This window comes from Pyrus communis, chromosome 3, assembly GCF_963583255.1.
Source record: "Pyrus communis chromosome 3, drPyrComm1.1, whole genome shotgun sequence".
Classification (NCBI taxonomy): Eukaryota; Viridiplantae; Streptophyta; class Magnoliopsida; order Rosales; family Rosaceae; genus Pyrus; species Pyrus communis.
Genome location: NC_084805.1, coordinates 16,468,742 through 16,487,414, shown reverse-complemented (window position 1 = coordinate 16,487,414; position 18,673 = coordinate 16,468,742). Strand labels below are relative to the sequence as shown.

The 18,673-nt window shown below is 34.7% G+C and overlaps 2 protein-coding genes and 2 long non-coding RNA genes across 17 annotated transcripts; 1 reads left to right on the top strand and 3 right to left on the bottom strand.

Moving 5' to 3' along the window:
* The first annotated feature begins 4,017 nt into the window (after positions 1 to 4,017).
* Positions 4,018 to 4,458, top strand: LOC137728298 (disease resistance protein RLM3-like). The gene has a single exon (XM_068467125.1). It carries the CDS (start codon positions 4,018 to 4,020, stop codon positions 4,456 to 4,458), a length of 441 nt encoding a protein of 146 aa, XP_068323226.1.
* Positions 4,459 to 8,065: 3,607 nt separating this feature from the next.
* LOC137727589 (uncharacterized) lies at positions 8,066 to 12,869 on the bottom strand. 14 transcript variants are annotated; one of them, XR_011067815.1, is made up of 12 exons: positions 12,731 to 12,869; positions 12,569 to 12,604; positions 12,400 to 12,473; positions 11,936 to 12,276; positions 11,482 to 11,634; positions 11,319 to 11,399; positions 11,111 to 11,158; positions 10,927 to 11,025; positions 9,324 to 9,432; positions 8,922 to 9,017; positions 8,473 to 8,614; positions 8,066 to 8,326 (listed from the first exon to the last, which is right to left on the bottom strand). XR_011067815.1 is itself a non-coding variant. In XM_068466428.1 (8 exons), the coding sequence occupies exons 4-7, from the start codon at positions 12,006 to 12,008 to the stop codon at positions 8,599 to 8,601; spliced, it is 294 nt and encodes a 97-aa protein (XP_068322529.1). In that variant the 5' UTR covers positions 12,009 to 12,276; positions 12,400 to 12,473; positions 12,569 to 12,604; positions 12,731 to 12,869; the 3' UTR covers positions 8,066 to 8,326; positions 8,473 to 8,598. The 14 variants fall into 14 exon arrangements, 3 of the variants coding, with proteins under 3 accessions (XP_068322529.1, XP_068322527.1, XP_068322528.1); XR_011067812.1 differs by lacking the exon at positions 8,473 to 8,614; XR_011067813.1 differs by lacking the exon at positions 8,473 to 8,614 and having other exon boundaries at positions 10,927 to 11,021.
* A 487-nt stretch (positions 12,870 to 13,356) lies between these two features.
* Positions 13,357 to 15,032, bottom strand: LOC137727594 (uncharacterized). The gene is made up of 3 exons (XR_011067824.1): positions 14,677 to 15,032; positions 13,836 to 13,975; positions 13,357 to 13,722 (listed from the first exon to the last, which is right to left on the bottom strand). It is a non-coding gene; the product is annotated as an uncharacterized lncRNA (long non-coding RNA).
* A 2,338-nt stretch (positions 15,033 to 17,370) lies between these two features.
* LOC137727593 (uncharacterized) lies at positions 17,371 to 18,255 on the bottom strand. Its single transcript, XR_011067823.1, has 3 exons — positions 18,146 to 18,255; positions 17,909 to 17,998; positions 17,371 to 17,499 (listed from the first exon to the last, which is right to left on the bottom strand). It is a non-coding gene; the product is annotated as an uncharacterized lncRNA (long non-coding RNA).
* Positions 18,256 to 18,673: the final 418 nt, after the last annotated feature.

Here is an 18,673-nt window from a genome sequence, read left to right as displayed (position 1 = left end):
AAAAGGTTGAGTAAAATTCGAAATACCCCTCAATTCACTTTTTCTCAAAATCTAAGAATTTAACGAACTAACTTTAATTAAATCTCCGAAATATTTTAAATACAAAATAAATCCCTAAAAGTTGGGATGGGATATCACATCAAGTGAGGGTTTGCTTTATGCAAGTTGGCAACTTAACTTTACAGATGATGTGTAGTTTGAAGGGTCAAAATATGTATGTTTCGCGCAAAAAGTTTGGCAAATTACACTAGGGCCTCAAAAGAGCTGGGTTTTACAATCTTTCCTCCTTAAAACGGAAACTTGTCCTCTAAACACGTATCTTCAACTGATTGTTTACTGTACAAGATGCACCAACTAAAGCAAGCCAACTGCAAAACCAACAAATCTGAACTTATAAGTCATACAAAGTAACCAGTGGTGAACAAATAGATATTTCTTTTTAAGGCCACTAGAAAGGGTAACGTATTGTTTTGATATCATATTGTCACACCTCGAATTTGGCATTATATATGTAATTATATATTATTATCATTATATATGCACTTATATATTTTTTTCCCAGTTATTTATCCAAAACCATCCTCTCACCCTCTATGTGACAGCCCGTCCCAGAAATATTACAACGTACGTGTGAAAAGACAAAATTGCCCCTAGTTCGATCCCTTTACATTTTGTGTTACGTTTTTGAGTTTTGTTGGCATGTTTGGAGCCACACACACTTTCCCACACTCCACCACCTTTCCTCCTGTTTCCTGCACACTGTCCCGAGCCCCATTCCCTTCCCATTTCTTTTGAAACGTACGGACACCCCGCACACCCATCAAACCTTCACAGATCGAAGAAACCAAGCACATATTCTGACTCGTGAGGCTTGTAGGAGTCCAACCATACCTTTTTCAGGTGAGAATACCTTCGTTTTCACGTTGAACTCACGATGCCCGATTTTGGTATTGTTCATGCACACGTGATTTCTCACGTTTTAGGGAATTTCAAGCTTGTAGGTAGCTTGGTGAGGTCCCTAGGAGGCTCGGGGTGGTTCGTTTGAAGGTTTTGGACGTCAGGATCACTAGTTTCGAAGTTGGCCAGAGTTGGGTTGATTTTTCAGGTGAGATTTCGTGGATTTTAGCACTTGAAAGTGGTATGATTGTGTTCCTCTAGTTCTAAGCTTCATTTTGGTACCAATTTTATGAAATTTGGATGAAAAACGAAGAAGATATCAAAGTTTGAAATTTTCCCAGTTTTCCGGCGCCGGCGACGGCGCCGGAGGCTCGCCGGAGAAGACGACGGAATATTCCGTCAAGTCTGATGGAATATTCCTGACGCCGTTGACGAAATCTGTTAAATCTGACAGAATATTCCTGACGGCGTCAACTGACGCCGTCAGCGTGCCTGGCACGTGCCTGCGCGTGGCCGGCGCGTGGGGGAGCGTGCGGCGGTGAAAAATTATTTTAAAAATATGGGGATGTTCCTGAGGTTAAGTAGATCACGTTGGTGTATTCATACACCCCATTTGAGCATTGTATGAGAAGTTATTTCTAAAAGTTGGTTATGTGCTTTAAAATTAACGTTTTTGTAGTTGTTTCGCATATAGGTGATACCTATCCCGAGGACGAGCGTGGTCACTCGAGGCAGGGGGGTTACGAACCTTCCACATACCAGTGAGTGGGTTTTTGGTTTTCCGTATATACCTATATACTTATATTTTCCCAGAAATTGATTTAAATGTTATTTAGTTATATGCCATTTTTATATTGCCGGTTGTTATGCATAATTAGTTGCATTTATATATATATATATGTGAATGTATTGGTGCTGTGGACGCACAGGTAAGTGCCAGGTGAGTAGTGATTTATATTTACATTCAGTAGTGATTCGAGATACATAGAGAGCTCATAACCTGCACCCCCAGTGTTAGTGCTCCCGCCCAGAGTAGGGCACAGTCCTTCACGTGATGTTCACCTCCCGCACCACACGCTCAGCTTGGATCCAAGTTAGGTGCACAGTCTTGTCGTACAGACCACTATAGGTGGTTCCGACTCGTAGGTGACCCGCAATTACTCGCCCAGCCTTCACGTGATCGTAGCACTAGAGCGTTTATATGTTACACCCAGGCCTGTCGTACAGACCACTTTAGGTGGTTCCGACTCGTGTGTAGGTATAGTTAGTGAGATTGAGATTTGAGCTCTAGATTCAGCCGTACAGGTCACTTTAGGTGACTCCGGCTGCCAGATTATACGACAGTGTCATGATTATACCTGAGCACTTGCATTTTAGTCTGAGATCTTGACATGGCATATTCTTGAGCATGATTGTTATATACATATATGTCTATTTTCTGGGAAGTATACAGGTTTTACGGCGAGGGGTTAGAACTTATTTGTTAAATGGTTTTCGAAAAGCTTTATTTTTGCCCACTCACGCTTTTGTTTTGCGCCCCTCCAGGTTCTAGTTGTCTAGCTGGTTCGGTGGTTTCCTAGAGGACTTTCCCGGCATTTCTGACAGACGATCACCAGCGTAGGGCCACCTTCGGGTGTACTGTTGTCAAATCATTTTCTTTTGGACTGCTTTAGGCGTTATGCTCTGAACTTTGCGTCACACTTACGCTTGCACCTATTATCATTTCATGTAAACCAGTTTTTATTTATTCGTATTACTATTTCCATTATTATTTTATTAGCTTCCGCACTGTGCACATGGTTACGTCACCTCCGCGTGGCGGCCAGCACGCCCTGGTCTCGATCGGGGTGTGTCACTCTAACCTCTACTTTTCCAATAAAAAAAACCTAAGCCCTCTCTGTTGCAACTTCATATTTAAACTCATCTTGCCATGGGCTTCATCTCTGTTGCTCCCGTTCTGGCGACTATCTCTCTTCGTAGTCCATCTCATCTTCTCCTTCATCAAATTGGGTTGTCTTTCTCCCTATCTTCATATATCAAGTTAATTTTTGTACAATTTTAAAGAATGTAGAGATAGAATTTAGGAATCTTTGTACTTTGTTTTACGGATGTTGAGTTCTTTCAGCAATTCTTCCATCTATTTACTTCTTTTTCTTAAATGAATCTCTATAAAATTCTCATAATTAATTAAAAAAGTTTTAAAAACCCAAAGAGAGTGGCCAAAACACATTTGGGCCTTGAATTGGGTTGGAAAAAAACCAAATTTTGGGCCAAAAGAGTGATCCAAAACAAAGTGGTAAATACCATTATCATACCATGCCGACCGAACTATTTGGCATGCCGAAATTCGATATACCAAAAGTTTGGCACAGTAATGGTAATAGATTTTGCTATACTAAAAATTTGGTAAGGTAATTGGTACGGTAATCGTACCAATACAACCCCATATATATAGGAAAGGTCATTTTGGGACCACTATGTTGCCATTGATAGATGATATTGATTGATATGTTTCCATTTTTCTTGAGATTCTCTGTGATCTCTGATTTTTTTGTATAATTAAATCATTCATTTTATGTATTTCTTATATAGCAATTATACTTGTAAATCAAGCTATTATACTCATGTAATTCAATGATAATTCACCCTCAAGACCATCGAGGCATTTAGCCACTTACCTACCAAAGCATGTTGTCTTGCGTGTGAGGTCCAATGACTACAAGTGCTCTACGTCATCATATTTGTGCCGTACACGTGTTAGGCTTGTAAATTCATCACATGTTAGGGGGCGTATTGAAAGTATCAATCCCACGTCGGGAAAACAAAAAACCTTGCATGCACTTATAAGTCATTTGGCTACTCCTCATATTGCTATTGGTTTTATTGTGAAATCTCAACTTTCTTCGTCCACAAGCTAGTGATAAGTCAGACCATGACATTGTTTCCATTTGAATGGCTTGGGTTGAATGCTTTAAAGGTTTCAATGTTTTGCGACTTTCTTGCTTGATTGGTTACATTCATCTATAATCAACCACTCGTTCCACTTCATTCTCTTTTTTAATTATACTCACAAACCGTATCAGGTTATTAGCTTGTGCGTTGGGAGGAACAGGGAAAGACATGGAGTGTATCATGACTCTGTTGTCTATATGCCGCAGATCATTAACATTTACTTCTTCTTCATCTTCTGCCACTGCTGCCGATGCTGACGCTGGTGGTGATGTTGATATCTCTCCTCATCGGGAAAAGTATGATGTGTTTATAAGTTTCAGAGGCGAAGACACCCGACTTGGAATTACCAGCCATCTTCACGATGCCTTACTTCGGGAGAAAATCGAAACCTACATAGATTACTGGCTTGTGAGGGGAGAAGAAATTGGACCTTCCTTGCGAAAAGCGATCGAGAAATCTAAGATTTCGGTGATCATATTCTCACAAAACTATGCTTCTTCCACATGTTGTCTGGATGAACTTGTACATATACTAAGATGCAAGGAAGCATATGGCCAGCTGGTTATACCCGTCTTCTATGACATCAGTCCATCAGATGTACAAAAATAACAGGGGAGCTATGCAGTTGCATTTGCTCAACTTGAAAAACGTTTCAAGAACAGTATCGACAAGGTGCACAAGTGGAGGGCTGCTTTGACAACTATAGCCAATCTAATTGGGTTTGATAATTCAAACAAAACTGGCTAATTAAGTAACTCCATAATTTGTTTAATTTTTTTTCTACTTGTTATCATTTGATTCATACAAAATTAGTTTGGGCATACTTATTACTAACTATTGTTTGTCCTTCATAATCATATTATACTTGCCAGGACAGAAGCCGATTTAGTCAAGAAAGTGGTTGACGATATTTGGAACAAATTGATTCGTGAATCATCATGTGATTTAAAAGGCCTAGTTGGAATTGAAAGACGGATCGAGCAAATCGCATCTTTGTTATGCATTCATTCACCAGACGCTTGTATCACTGTAGGAATTTGGGGGATGGGTAGTATTGGCAAGACCACCCTTTCTGAAACTGTATTTCACAAACTTTCTTCCAAATTCGAAGCCAGTTGTTTCCTTAGAAATGTTAGGGAGAACTCAGAACAAACAGATGGACTATATCGCTTGCAAAATAAACTTCTAAAAGAGATATTAAAAGAAGAAGGCCTATCCATAGGGTATTCCCAATAAAAAAATCCATTAAGTGCTTCTAGTCTAAGTCAATAATAAAAAATCCATTAAGTGCAAGAAGAACAATGAAAACCAAAAAGTGTCTTAGCATGGCGTCTGCATCAACAACAATTCATTCATCCAAGAGAGCTATCTCAAGGCTAAGCATATGGCGTCTGCTATAACCTTGTCTCATACATCTAAAAATTCATATTAAAGGTAGCTAATCAATAACATGAACATAAAAAATGATTTAAGCATAATGAATGAAACTAGAAACCCTTGAATTGATAAAAGAGTAAAGTTAACTAAGACATAGAATTATCATGAAGGCTACATCGGATCCCTAACAAGGAATTTAGCTACTCATGGCCATCAAATGATAGCAAGACATAATCATGACCATCATAATCACAAAGTCTGAAAAGATGTAAAAGAAAACCCTTGGAGGACCCCTTGTGTTTGGCTTCTCCTTAAGTCAGTCGTCCAACAATCTGATGAAGTGCGTCTCTTTCTTCCTTTCCACGTTGCTGCTCTACCCTTTTTTTTACAACCATTCAAGGAATATATAGGTAGGTTTAGGTTAGGCTTTGCTTTGACGCAATTATTGAATCCCAGCCCAAACAGAAATCCCAACATGTTTCCTGATTCAATTTGGACTCCACTTCTGCCTAGAATTCTTGAACTGATCTTACAGCACTAAAACAGGTATAACTTCTTCTAGAAGTATCATAATCATGATTTGTAAAAGTTTACCCAAACTAAACATCCAGAGCTTTCCATACATATGCGGCACGACACCCAGTTCGTCCCGATGAATTTGCAACGTCCCAATGAAAATGGCAATTCTGCGCAGCACCTTCCAGCTCCAGTTATAATTCCCAAACACCAGCCATTAAATTACGGATTGAACAAATTAGCATCTGATGAACGTTGGAATACTTCTTGACTTCAGTTCTTTCCAACTTTGATCCTTTTTTGCCTTAAAATCACCAAAAGACTCCAAAGTCTTCTCTACAGTCCATTATCTACAAAATACGCACTAGACACATCACACAACCAATTTCACAAGAAGACATAGCATAAAACTTAGGAAATATGGGCAATATAAATGTAAAAATATTGTGTTATCAATACATGGAAAAAGTTATGAAGTAAGTTTGTCTATTATGATTACAAAGTATTATAAACGCAGGAAAGATTGATTCGTCTGAGTTGATTACAAAGAAAACGCTCAAGGATACAGGGGCAACAGGGAAGCAGATTGAAGATGGAGTGCGATTGATGGGACATGGGGGTGAACAGATCCAATGGCCAATTCATCTGGAGCAGGCAAGCAGGTGGAAAAAAAATTCAAAAGCAACAAGAAATGAACCCAAATTAGACCAATAAACACTCAAAAGTTTTACAATATTTTATAGCTTTAATTCACCCCAAATTTGAAAACAAATTATGGAAACAACACAGAAAGCAAAACCCAATTCATCATCTCTCTACCAAAAGATGCAGAAACAGGTGTACCAAGCAGCAATTTAACTAATGAAAACAAGCATATTCAATATTCGCAAAAGACAAACTAGAACAAACACATATCAAGCTCAAAAAACTGACTTGATCCAATTGAGTTGACCCAAGTCTCCCTAAACATACAAAAATCCAGCTAAAAGTTCAAAGCTCTGGGAACCTTTCAAATAGAAAACTAGATTTTAATCCCTAAATAAGATGAAGTTTAGAAAAATGTCTTATACAAGATTAAAACTTGATTTTAGTCCCTAGACTCTATTTAATGTCAGCATATGTATTCAAAATCTTTTTTTTTTATTTTTTATTTTTTATAATTTTATGAAAATATTATAAATTTTAATTCTCATTATGGTAAGCATCTTATAAAAGAAAATATTTTCATAGATATTTTTTGGTACATTTATGTTTTTGCATATTTTTTTATCTGCCACTAATTCATTACAATATATTTGAGTACGAACATTTCGGTATACTAGTTTAATATCATATAATTAGGTATAGAATTTTTGGTACACTGATGTTTTTACATATTTTCTTATGTGTTACTAATTCACTACAATATATTTAGGTATGAGCAGTTCGGTACACTAATTAGAAAAAGTTAAATAAAATTAATGAATTAAAATGTGTATAATAATAAATTTAAAATTTATTGTAATAACATTAAATAAGTTATCTATTAAATATAAAAAATAATAATTTGAATTTGAATTAAGTACACATTAAGGGATTAAAATGAATATTTAATATAACATCAGGTTTTTATTAAATTTTAATCTTCATGAAGGATTAAAGTTCAAAAATCCTAATTTCAAAATACTCACCTGTGCTAAAAGCTCAAAGCCCTATGGATTATATTACACCCCATATTTTTGGCACAATATATTATAATGTTAATACGAGAATTGACGTTAAACTGTGAGATGGCAAATAGTCCTTAGAGAGTATCATTTTTTAGAGTATCCTTAGCATTTCTCTTGTAAGAGCCTAGTGAGTAATTTTTCGTTGTCATCACCACTTTGACATGTACCCTTATTGATCCACTCAGCTTATAACACATAGTATATAACGTTTGTCTTTTACGATGCAAGATTAACATCCTTATGATAGTGACACTCGCTTAAATTCACTAAACATGAAAAAAAAAAAAAAAAATACTCATGTAAATTTGTTTAACTCATAACTCAATAACATAACATACCGTCGAACGGCCATCACACCAAAAAATCTCTCTTTACGGATCAAAGCCTTTCATAGTTTTATCATGGAGAAGAGAGAAAAAAAAAAAAAAAAAAAAAAAAAAAAAAAAAAAAAAAAAAAAAAACAGAAAAGAGGAGTGGTTATACACAAAAGCACATAAAAGACCGGAGCCTTTCGTAGTGGTAACTGTTCATAGACCAATAGAAAGGACTAGTAAATTTTACCCGCATGCGGGAGCGAAAATATAACGATACGAGTATGTTTTAACATGTAAATATGCAAAGTGTTATAAATACTAAACAGAAAATGGAATAAATATATTTACAAAGCTGTCAACATTTATATAACTTACAGAAAAGACATTATCAAATGCCTTATTAGTATACAAAAATGATTAACCTAGTATTCCACCTTGATAATTCATGTTTGGATCAACTATTTACACACAAAAAAATGTGATCCCATTCTTGTTTGTTTTGGATAACAGATGCCAACATCCTTTAACACATGAGCAAAAGTTTTTTGGTTGAAGCAGTCACTGCAGAAAAAATAGTTTTGATCATCAGAAAGAAAGAGAAAAAAAAAAAAAAGCTAAAAATGAAAGAAAATGTTAATACACATGTAATAAATAGTTTGAAACAACCAATAATAAACAACAGTTACCAAATAGAAAACAAAGCTTACAACTTAAATAGAAAAGAACAATCTACTGCTGCAAGCAACATAACGTCCACTTTGCAGATTTTTGTGGAACCACTTTGCAGGTTTTGTGGAACCACTTTACAGGTTTTGTGGAACCACTTTAAAAATTCAAATCTTTAAGCACCTGATGATAAGTTGAGAGATTACTTTTTGATTATCAAAACCACTACTGGATTTATGCAGACACAAAATCTCACAATATTATAACCACGACCTTATGCATAATAGGAAAAACACTATAATCATCTGTCTACCAGAAATTAACTCTTCTACAGCAGCAGCAAGTGTAACATTATGTTGTGAAAAAAAAATCGTCTTTAATTGAAACCATGTCAGTGACCAAAAGTTAAAATTAGTAGACTCCTTTGTTTGGTGTCACTCAAAAAGTGAATAATCATGCAAATACTATTAAAGGTCTATGGGCTGCTTACTGTGGTGTGGCCACTGTCTGAAGCAGCAAGAACCATTCTGACTTAATACTCCACATGTTTTCTGGCTTAAGATTGGAAAGAACACACTCTCCAGTTCTGCCACGGAACAATTAATATGAATAAACATTGACAAAAATTGATAGTAACTTAATACCCCCAAAAAAGTAATGAGCAAGTATCAAATTGTGAGTCACAGTCGGAGAAAGAGTAAGACCAAGAGAAATATTATATTGTGAGATTGTGAGCAAGAGTGAAAATAAGAGTGTGAGTAACACACAGAAATTCTACAAAGAAAACAAAAAAACAACAAAATCACACACTGAGTGAGAAAAAGATTATATTGTGAGATTGGGAGTGTGAAATAAGGAAAATAAATTTTAAATAAAATTGTTGCACTCTCACCGTTTAAAATTTGGCAGGAATGGACAATTTAATAAAAGAGCAAAAAATTGCACCACCAATGATTGTACAACAGGATTCTTTGGCTGCTTTCCTACGTACCAATCCTTAACTGCAAGCCATGAAAACCAACGTTATCAAACAAAGTCTAAAATTGTTTTGTAAAACAGAAAGTAAATGTAAATTGATAGAAACAAAGGGAAAACCTACAATGCAGAAATTTTATTCATGAAAATTATCCCATTTTTTAACCACTATATAGCAGAACACAAAATCTATAACCAGCACATATTTCAACTTTATAATACAATTAAAAATAACAAAAGACTGAACTAAACTGCCAACACAGATCATTTATAAAAATTTAAACCAAAGATGTCCAGAATTGTTTTAATTTCATAAATACAATTACAAAAACGTAAAGATGTTTATAGATAGGTTGAATTACAAAAATAAGTTAATTAATAATAGTTCTCAAACAATATACATTTCAGAGAAGAAGAGCCAATTCTACATTATAGGTTTCCTCTGTCTGTGTCCATTTACATTAGCCTTTTATTTTACCACAGAAGTATAGATTTGAATTTATGTGGTGGCAGTTGAGTGCAACATTTCATTATTTTGAACCATATTATATAGTTGTCCTGTATTCAGGTTATCCTTAATCCAACATAACACCATGTTATACTTGCAATCTCTGTCAAATAACAAACTTTAGAGCAAAAAGAGTCTTCTCCAATTGGGATTAAAAACATCCACCAAATGATTTCAGATCAGTCTCCAAGCTTGTAAAACATGTTTTTATGCAAACAGAACAACGAAAAGTACAAAAAACTTAAAACCAACCAAGTGGTTTTCTTAAAGGAAGAAATTGGAGCTAACACAAACAGAATGTATCAAATTAACAATATGCAATCAACGACCTATTTCATAACAAAAACAGCTAAAGGCTTAGACCCAAATGAGATTAAAAGTTAGGAATTCACAAACCAAATTGAAAATCTAATTCCAAAGTTTCAAACACCCACCAAATGGTTTCAGATAAAGTTCTAAAGTTGAATACATGTTACCGATACATAAGGGTACATAAGAATGAGAAGTATGAAAATTTTAAAACAAAGGGCCAATCGTGCTCTTTGGCAAATTACAATTTAAGTTTGGCTGCTTTTTAGTTTCACTCTACCCTTAGATTTGTTCTTCTTTATTAGTAGACCTTCCAACCCAACATCTATCCACAGATATAATTGTCCCTAGCTATACCAACACGAATCCAAAATCATATATATTGTCCAATGTAAACTAATTCTTAGCTAATTAACATGTTCAAATCCTTATTTTCTCATAATAAGATAACAGAAAATTAAACAACCCAAAAATCAAAACAACCCCACTTGTAGTTTTAGCTCACTAATCCATTGGATAAATTGATGCCAAATTCAATCAGAAAACATACAATTAACAACAACTCAGAAGAGCCATCCAAAAACCCAACAAATTAACCAAAAAATACCACTTGTACTTTTAGCTTAGTCTTCCAATTGAATCAGATATGCCATCAAATTTCAATCAGAAAATAGAAAATTAAGAACCCAGAATTTTCACTCACCTGCTGTGAAACTCGTCCCTGTTGAGCAGCAGTAGGAACAGGTAAACTGGGTGATATATACAACCGATTAAAACACTCAACTTTAGCTGCTTCAGCTACCTAACAGAAAAAGAAAAAAAAAGTTAATTTAACTATAATCAAGTAATCTGGTTTAAGATATATACCTCATCCCCAACATTCATACCAAAATCGATATTGCACGGTATCTTATTCTCAATCAAATACGGTCCACCTACACGTTTCAAAATTCCTACAGTGTCAGTAATGATTTACCCTTTGTTTTGGCAAAAGGCTTTTTGCATACGCTAACATTTTAGTCAACCAATTTACATGATAGGAACCGTAAATTGGCAGCACAACAAAAGAGGATCAACAAAAATCTCGACAATTACCTGAAACTACCATTCCACTTCTTTTCAATTGTGAAGCACTATACATGTTTCACTACCAAATGCTCATATACATGATCAAACCTAAAAAATAAAAATAAAATTAAAAATAAAAAAATAAAAAATAAAATAAAATCGTTGGAGAATCATAAGATGAATGACTCACATGCTTTCTATCTTGGCAGCTTAGTTTCAGGAAGCGAACATGTGCACAATGGGACCGTCTATGCCTTCAGTTGAATGTGAGTTGAAAAGACTATTCGCAATAGCTTAAACCAACTCGGTCCCTCTCTTTATACATTCCTTCACTAATTCCTCCCTAAATACCATGAAAAAAACAAATCAGAATTTCACCCACTGAACAAAAACCCATCAGCATAGTGTGATAAATTCATTATTTCACTTATGACTGCCACTTTACTGATGGGATTAATCCAAATAAAATCCCAATTTCCAAAAGTAAATTTTCAATTAATTTCTCAAAAGCAATAATTTCAAAAAGCCCAGAAGTATACAAAATATTACCAAAAAATAGAGATATATTGAATAAGTAAAGAAAAATAACTTAGAGAAGGGGATGGAGGGGAATCTGTGGTGAGGGTCGAAGGCTATGAGATTACCCAGATCGACTTGAAAATGCTGCTGTCGGGTCTCCATTGCCGCTTTCCTGCAGTTGCTTTTCATCCTCTCCATTCGACAGTCCAGGTCTGCAACCCAAAAACATACAGAAATGATTAGCTTTGCGGTCGGATTATCAAATCATGTGGTTACAGGACCGACATGCACGCAAATAAAAAATTCATCAATTTGTTTTTTCTGAATCCATAATTCAGATTGGAGTTCGAATTCAACGGAAAAAAAGAAATAAAGGATGAATTAGAAGCTTTTAGCAAAAGAGTTTATCTCAACAGGCCTCTCTCTCCCTCTCCCCTGTAAATTCACCGAACCTAGAAAAAGCCATCTGCAAATTCAAAACAACCCGCAAAATCACAAATACAAAATTCAAACAAAAAATCCATGTGAACATCGAAAACCACAAAAACAAAATTTGAAACAGCAACACGGAGAAAGTCACGAAACTTACCAGAAGACTCTAGATTTCGTGGGTAAAAAACCGATCCTGATCGAATCCAAAAACTGATGAAATGGCGATGAAATCTGTAGCCACCAAGAGGTTTTAAAATCACAAAAATTTGAACAAAGAAAAGAGAATTCAAAAACCAAACCCAAAACAAATATGCCGGAGAACTCACCAGGAAACCCAAGGATTCTGCAGGATTGACGATTTCCTGAAAACCAAGCTCTTTTAGGTTTAAACTTTCTTCCCGAAGGCAACAGATGTAACATTCTTGGAAAGAAAATTCGATCACGAATTGAAAAAAAAGAGAGAGAGAGAGAGAGAGAGAGAAACGAACCTTCATACGGAGCCTAGCGATCTGGAGCTCGAGAGAGATCGAGAAATCTGTGGAAGCAAATGGAAGAACCCTGATTTTCCATCGTTCTTCCGTTCTAGGATGAGAGAAACGGAAAGAGAAGGAAAGAAAAGGAAAGTAATAAGTGGAAGATGCTGGAAGCACACAACGCGAAGAAATCGAGAGATTTCTATCGCACAGCAGGGACAAAAACGGCATTTTACTGTATAATTATACACAAAAGGCTAAACTTACAGAACAACTGAAGGGTAAAAAAGGAATGACACTGGTGAAGGAACAGTAAAAAGGACACAAAAGGAATTAACAGGAAAGTTAGGCGTTTAGTACATACTAGAAAATGTGCCCGCGCCTTGCTGCGGGACTTGAATGCATCACCTTGAACTGCATGAATAAGATACATTTTACCTAAATGAAGAGAGGGATAGATGAGTGAAACAGTTGATACGTACTTATTACATCAATTACTATGACTAAATGACGCGTCAATTCCATCATTATGCAATAAAAAAACACAGGGCTAACGAATATGATCAATCATTCTAACATTCTTCCTAGCTTATCCAATCTAAATGACAGAAATGGCTAATTTCGTTGACCAATTAACCGGATTAGCTAACACTTCCTGAAGAGAGATTCTTCATGCTTCACATCTCTTAACTGGAGCTGTAATAGAATTCTAGCATAGTATCTGAAATGCTATTGAATTGGATGACGAAAATGCCGAATTTCTAAATAGCTCATCATATACTTGTGATTTGTGAATGAAGATTTTGTATTCATGAATAACGATCAAATGCTTGACAATTATCGTGCTAAGTAATTATCAATCACATTTAAAATCCAGGCAGAAAAGCTTTAGAAAGATAAATAAAAAACCCATATAACTAAATAGGCTTTGAATATGCTATTAGGGCACATAATTATATACCTAAAAATGGCAACAAACCAGCTTCTTCCTCCCACGACCCGACTTTCTGAAATTTCCCAAGAAGATAAATCCATTAGCAATTGAGAGAAATTCGAGATATATATATATATATATATATATATATATAAATCAAGAAGCAGAGGAGCAGAATGTTCAAACCTAATTACACCAGAATCTCAAAACGACCGATGCCCCAGAAATAGCCATGCCCTATTGCTTCTCCTCGTTCCCAGTTTGCTCTGAAATGGGGGTGTGACTCATAGTTTGATCTGGAATGGGAGTTTGACTTATAGGTTGATCTGCAATGGGAGTTTGAGTTATAGTTTGCTCTACAATGGGAGTTTGAATCTTGACCAAATAAAATTATTGATCAAATTCGTTCTATTTATTAATGCTTGTTCAGAGATATAATCATACCAAAGAGAAAGACTCAATCCATTGCTAACATCAGCAACCCTAGTTTCCCACCAAAAGAACTTAGCTCAATAGATTTCTTACGAAACAATTCTTAGTCGTTGCGAACCACGAACTATGCAACCGAAACAGAACCAGATTAAATAAAAGCACTTTGAGTAAAGAAAACAAAGTGAAATCTGTTTTCCATGCAAAGAATCTTTTAGCTCTCCTTTCAACACTTTTGATACGTTTTATTTAAAATGGTTTCTGGAATCGGTCATCTCACAGGGTATTCTAACTCTCTTTTTCATTCATTTCACGCAAACCAATCATACATTTAAAATAGGGCTTGAATAGCCTAATATAAACTACATAAAAAAAGATTTCGAACTTGGTTTAGCGGCTGAAAAGAATTTGTGCCTCCAAATACTAATGCTTACCCATAACCTAGAATTTAAAATTAGCATTTTGTGGCATTTGGATGTGAAAACTGAAGCGGCAGGTGGCAGCAGTGGTACCAAATTACAATTCTAAATCTAGTAACAGTATCCGGTTGATAATTAACCCAGAATATAAAATCTAAATAAGTTAGAGCAAAAATCACCTCTAATCTTTGCTTCTCTTGTACTTTGGTATTATGGGGTTGACTTGTAAACGGTAGATAAAGTCCTGAAAACCGAGAATGAAAAGCATTCTTTTAGTTAACCAAAAACCATTCATAAACGGAGTAAGACATGTAAACAAAAAATAAATCTTGGAAAGCAAACATAAACAAACTTCAATCACAATTACTTTAATACATATTTGGATACAAAGGAAAATTGAATTTATTAAATTTTGATATAAAGAACATTAACTAATGCAGGAAGAACATTTGTGCCTCAATGGTGTGAGAAGTACTCAAAACAAACTTTGTGATGTGCAAACAGAAAATGATCATGCTCTCCAACCTAATGCAGGAAAAACATTTGAATTCTTCCATGATATCCATGTTTTGCACATTTAAATATTTATATACCAATTGAGAATAACAATTTAAAGCCCCCACCCACGCCTTCTCCCCCACCAGAAAAATTCACCTAAAAATCACATTAACCGCCACAATTTAAGAATCCAGATTACATTTTTCAACAAAAAAGAATCAGCCTTCAATTATTAGCCTAAATATTGATTTGCAAACACAATGTAGCAAAAGAGTTGTTCAATAGCTCATTTTGGATTATAGGAAGTCGATTCAAAGAACTGAAAAAGCATAAATGAAAATATTCAAGAACCAACCTTTTTTGGAAACCATTGGTTCTAGTCTTATGATCTTTGATTCATTTAGCGAGAACCAAATTAATCTGAAATAAAAAGAAGCCTGTTAGTTAAATCAACTCAGAATTCAAAACTAATATAGATTGACAGTGAAAAAAGGTATTTGCACACACATAATGCAAAACACACGTGTAATATACAATTGAGTAAGATACTTTGATGCCATGTGGATCATTAACTGTTCCCTTGAGCCACAATTTTATTTGAATTAATGTACTAAAGATTAATGCTATGTACATTGAAAATGTCGAGTAGATTGTTATATCAAAAGATTTGACCACACAGGTAGGCCATGCGGCTTTGGATCGATATTAGTACACTTACATGCAAAAAATTATGAAATATTGATTGGTTTATTAATAACGTTAATGAAGATTCTTGTTTTTGGCGTGCGTCAATGAATATTGTTTTGTTACGTCATTTTATTACTTAACATTATTAGTTAAATTTAAATACATAATGTTATGATGTGAGGATTATTTTGAATTTAAATCATGGATCTCTGCTCTAATCTGTGCAAACACAGCATACACATTTTAAAACAAACAATAACAATCACAAAAGAACAAACAGAGTGATGGCATAAAAATGTGGCATCATCTGCCAATGAACAAAAATCAGATGTATCATGTATTGTAGAGGAATAGATAACTGAGAATTCCATTCACAGAGTGACCACCACGACAACAAAGAATAGAAGCATGAACAAAAACATGCAAAACACATACAATTTGTTTTTTGCATAGAGGTTGTAACACTGAAAAAGTAGCAAAGCAGGAGGAAAAAGAGAAATGGAGAGCAAGGAGGTAGCCAAAAGAGAAAATCAGAGTTATTAATATCTTCTTAGCTCTCCTAATTTAATAATTTAGACTCAAAATAAATTCTGTCAGATGTCTTTCTGAATCCATGTTTTGAGAAAGATGGTATTGTCCAAGAAGAGCGGGACTTTTCCTTTCTAAAAAAAGGAAGCCAACATCAATCATGAATAAAAGTGGGTAGAGAATATAAAATTCTACTCGTCTTTTCTTGTGGCTTTGGTGGGTTTGGCAAATGGCAGCAGAAAAGCAAGAAATAATCAAATTGCACTCGAACTTACCAATTTTTTATTCAAATAAACAAAAAAAAAGGAGTTGGAATCAAACTAACCTCCGTTTTCTATATGCAGCAAACTGCATCTTGTTTTTGCCTTCGTTAGCAACATACCGTTGGCTCTGTACACACCAAAAAACACATTAAACACCTCATTCATTACTAATAACCATTTCAATTAATTAATTATTTAGACAAATTTTTCAACGATTCCAAAGCTCAGATAAAATCTGCGGGAGAAAATTGAGATTATATGCAATTGTATGTCAAATAACTGAAAAATACCATATATCCAATATTAAGTGCATACACCTATAAACTAATCTTTATATATACTTTAAAATAATACAGATCAATGTAATCTAAAACATTGAAAACATTATCATACAATTAAAGAATAACGACGCAGAAAATTTTCTTTGCATTATTTTCAGATAACTTTTCAGGCAACAACCATTTCTTTTATCCCATTTATCCAACACCACCCGCATTTCAAACAAAAAGGAAGAGTTTAATAACTAATAATTTCAAGCACTTTCCAATTCTCAGCTATGATAAAGACCATGGATAATTTATTGTGTCCATTTTCCTGCCAACTTAAGTGGCCAGAAACTGAAAATTTCTTATCAAATGTGTTAATGCTGCAATATATAGGATGACGGAGAAAATTCCAGTGAAGATTGGTTGAGGAAATTGACAATGTCACTACTCACCTTTGGAAACATGTCTTTTCTGGAAACCATTTCAAAGTGTTTAGGATCCGAAAACTCGTAATCGATTATAGTGTGCCTAAAATCAAAAAATGACCTTCACAAAAACTAACTCAAAAACCCTAAATCCCTAAACCAGAAATTCACATAATAAAAAAAAAAAACCCTAATTCACAAATTACCTAGTGTTTTTTACACCGGTGATGTGGCGGCGGTGGTCGCGACGGCAGTGATGGGGTTACAATAGTGAATCGTGATGGTCTGAGCTGCATAACGGCGATTGCACGAAACCACAACCACCTTCTCAAATTCTGAAATATCCATCAAAACAGAATGAGAGGAAATCAAATTTGAAAAACAAAAATATAAACTCCACTGATACAAATAAGAAATACAGAGAGTTACGAAACACGTAGCACGGTTTAGACAACCAATCTGATTTAACCACAAAATGTAATAGCAACCTATTACAATAACATTTATGGCCATTCTATATTGTAAGCACCCCCTTCCTAAACTATGTATATAGACATTTTTAGCTTGAACGATAACAATAATGTAAAAAAAAAAAAAAAAACCAATCCTCGGTTTTAACCAAATTTTTTAACCACATACATCGAGTAGGACACAATAGTGGTTCATAATTATAGACTGAAATGCACAATTACTGAGTTGAAACACAACAATATTGATTAGTTATTGGTAGTGGAGTAAACTCACTGTTCTCTGTCCGGGGATAATTCGAGAGACAGAAGCTAATTTCGGAGTTCGTTCTTCTCCATGTGAATACCGGATTAGTGTGGTTTCATCCTGTTAAAGATACGAAATATGAAGCCATTCAAGCGGTTAAGATATCTAGTAATGATCGAGGAGATGCATAGCAGGAAGAAGATGTAAGATAAAAAACTTATTAGTATGAAATGAATCCAATATCCTAATGTAAAGGAAATTACTCACGGTAGAAATTCTGAATGGACAAAGTTTTGGCTTCCCTTTCCAGCTATACTTGATTAACTGGGAACCTTTTTTTAATGCAATCAGTGACTTCATGAGAGAGAGAGAGAGAGGAATATTAGGTGAAAAGTATTGCCAAATCACACAGAGATCAAAATCTTGAATATATATGTTTAACCATATCAAACATCATTTGGTGGATTCTACTCACATAAAATCACTTCAAAAAGTGGTGGCCATTCTAACAAAACGAACTCAATTAACCCAACATCTTAGTAAGTTATTAATCAGAAATATTAAAGGATACAGAGCAGATTAATGCATAGCAGTTATGTATGCAAGGAATACATAATGGTTTTTTCTTACACTCTTTGCATCGAACTTGAGCCATTTTGTTACCTAATGACATAAACATAAATTTTTATACCACATTCACAACAAATGACAACATAAACATAGAACACCAGTTCTGTATGCATACCAAATCAATTATGTTATAAATCACAACATTGACAACAAATGACATAAACA

Excerpts from the sequence above, each read along its gene's own strand:
- LOC137727589 (XM_068466426.1), bottom strand. The coding sequence starts at position 12,008 with ATGGAGAGGATGAAAAGCAACTGCAGGAAAGCGGCAATGGAGACCCGA. Across the intron at positions 9,433-11,935 it reads GCATTTTCAAGTCGATCTGG|TTAAGGATTGGTACGTAGGA; the intron begins GTAATCTCATAG and ends CATGGCTTGCAG. Across the intron at positions 8,327-8,921 it reads CAGACAGTGGCCACACCACA|TGACTGCTTCAACCAAAAAA; the intron begins GTAAGCAGCCCA and ends TTTTTTCTGCAG.
- LOC137728298 (XM_068467125.1), top strand. The coding sequence starts at position 4,018 with ATGGAGTGTATCATGACTCTGTTGTCTATATGCCGCAGATCATTAACA.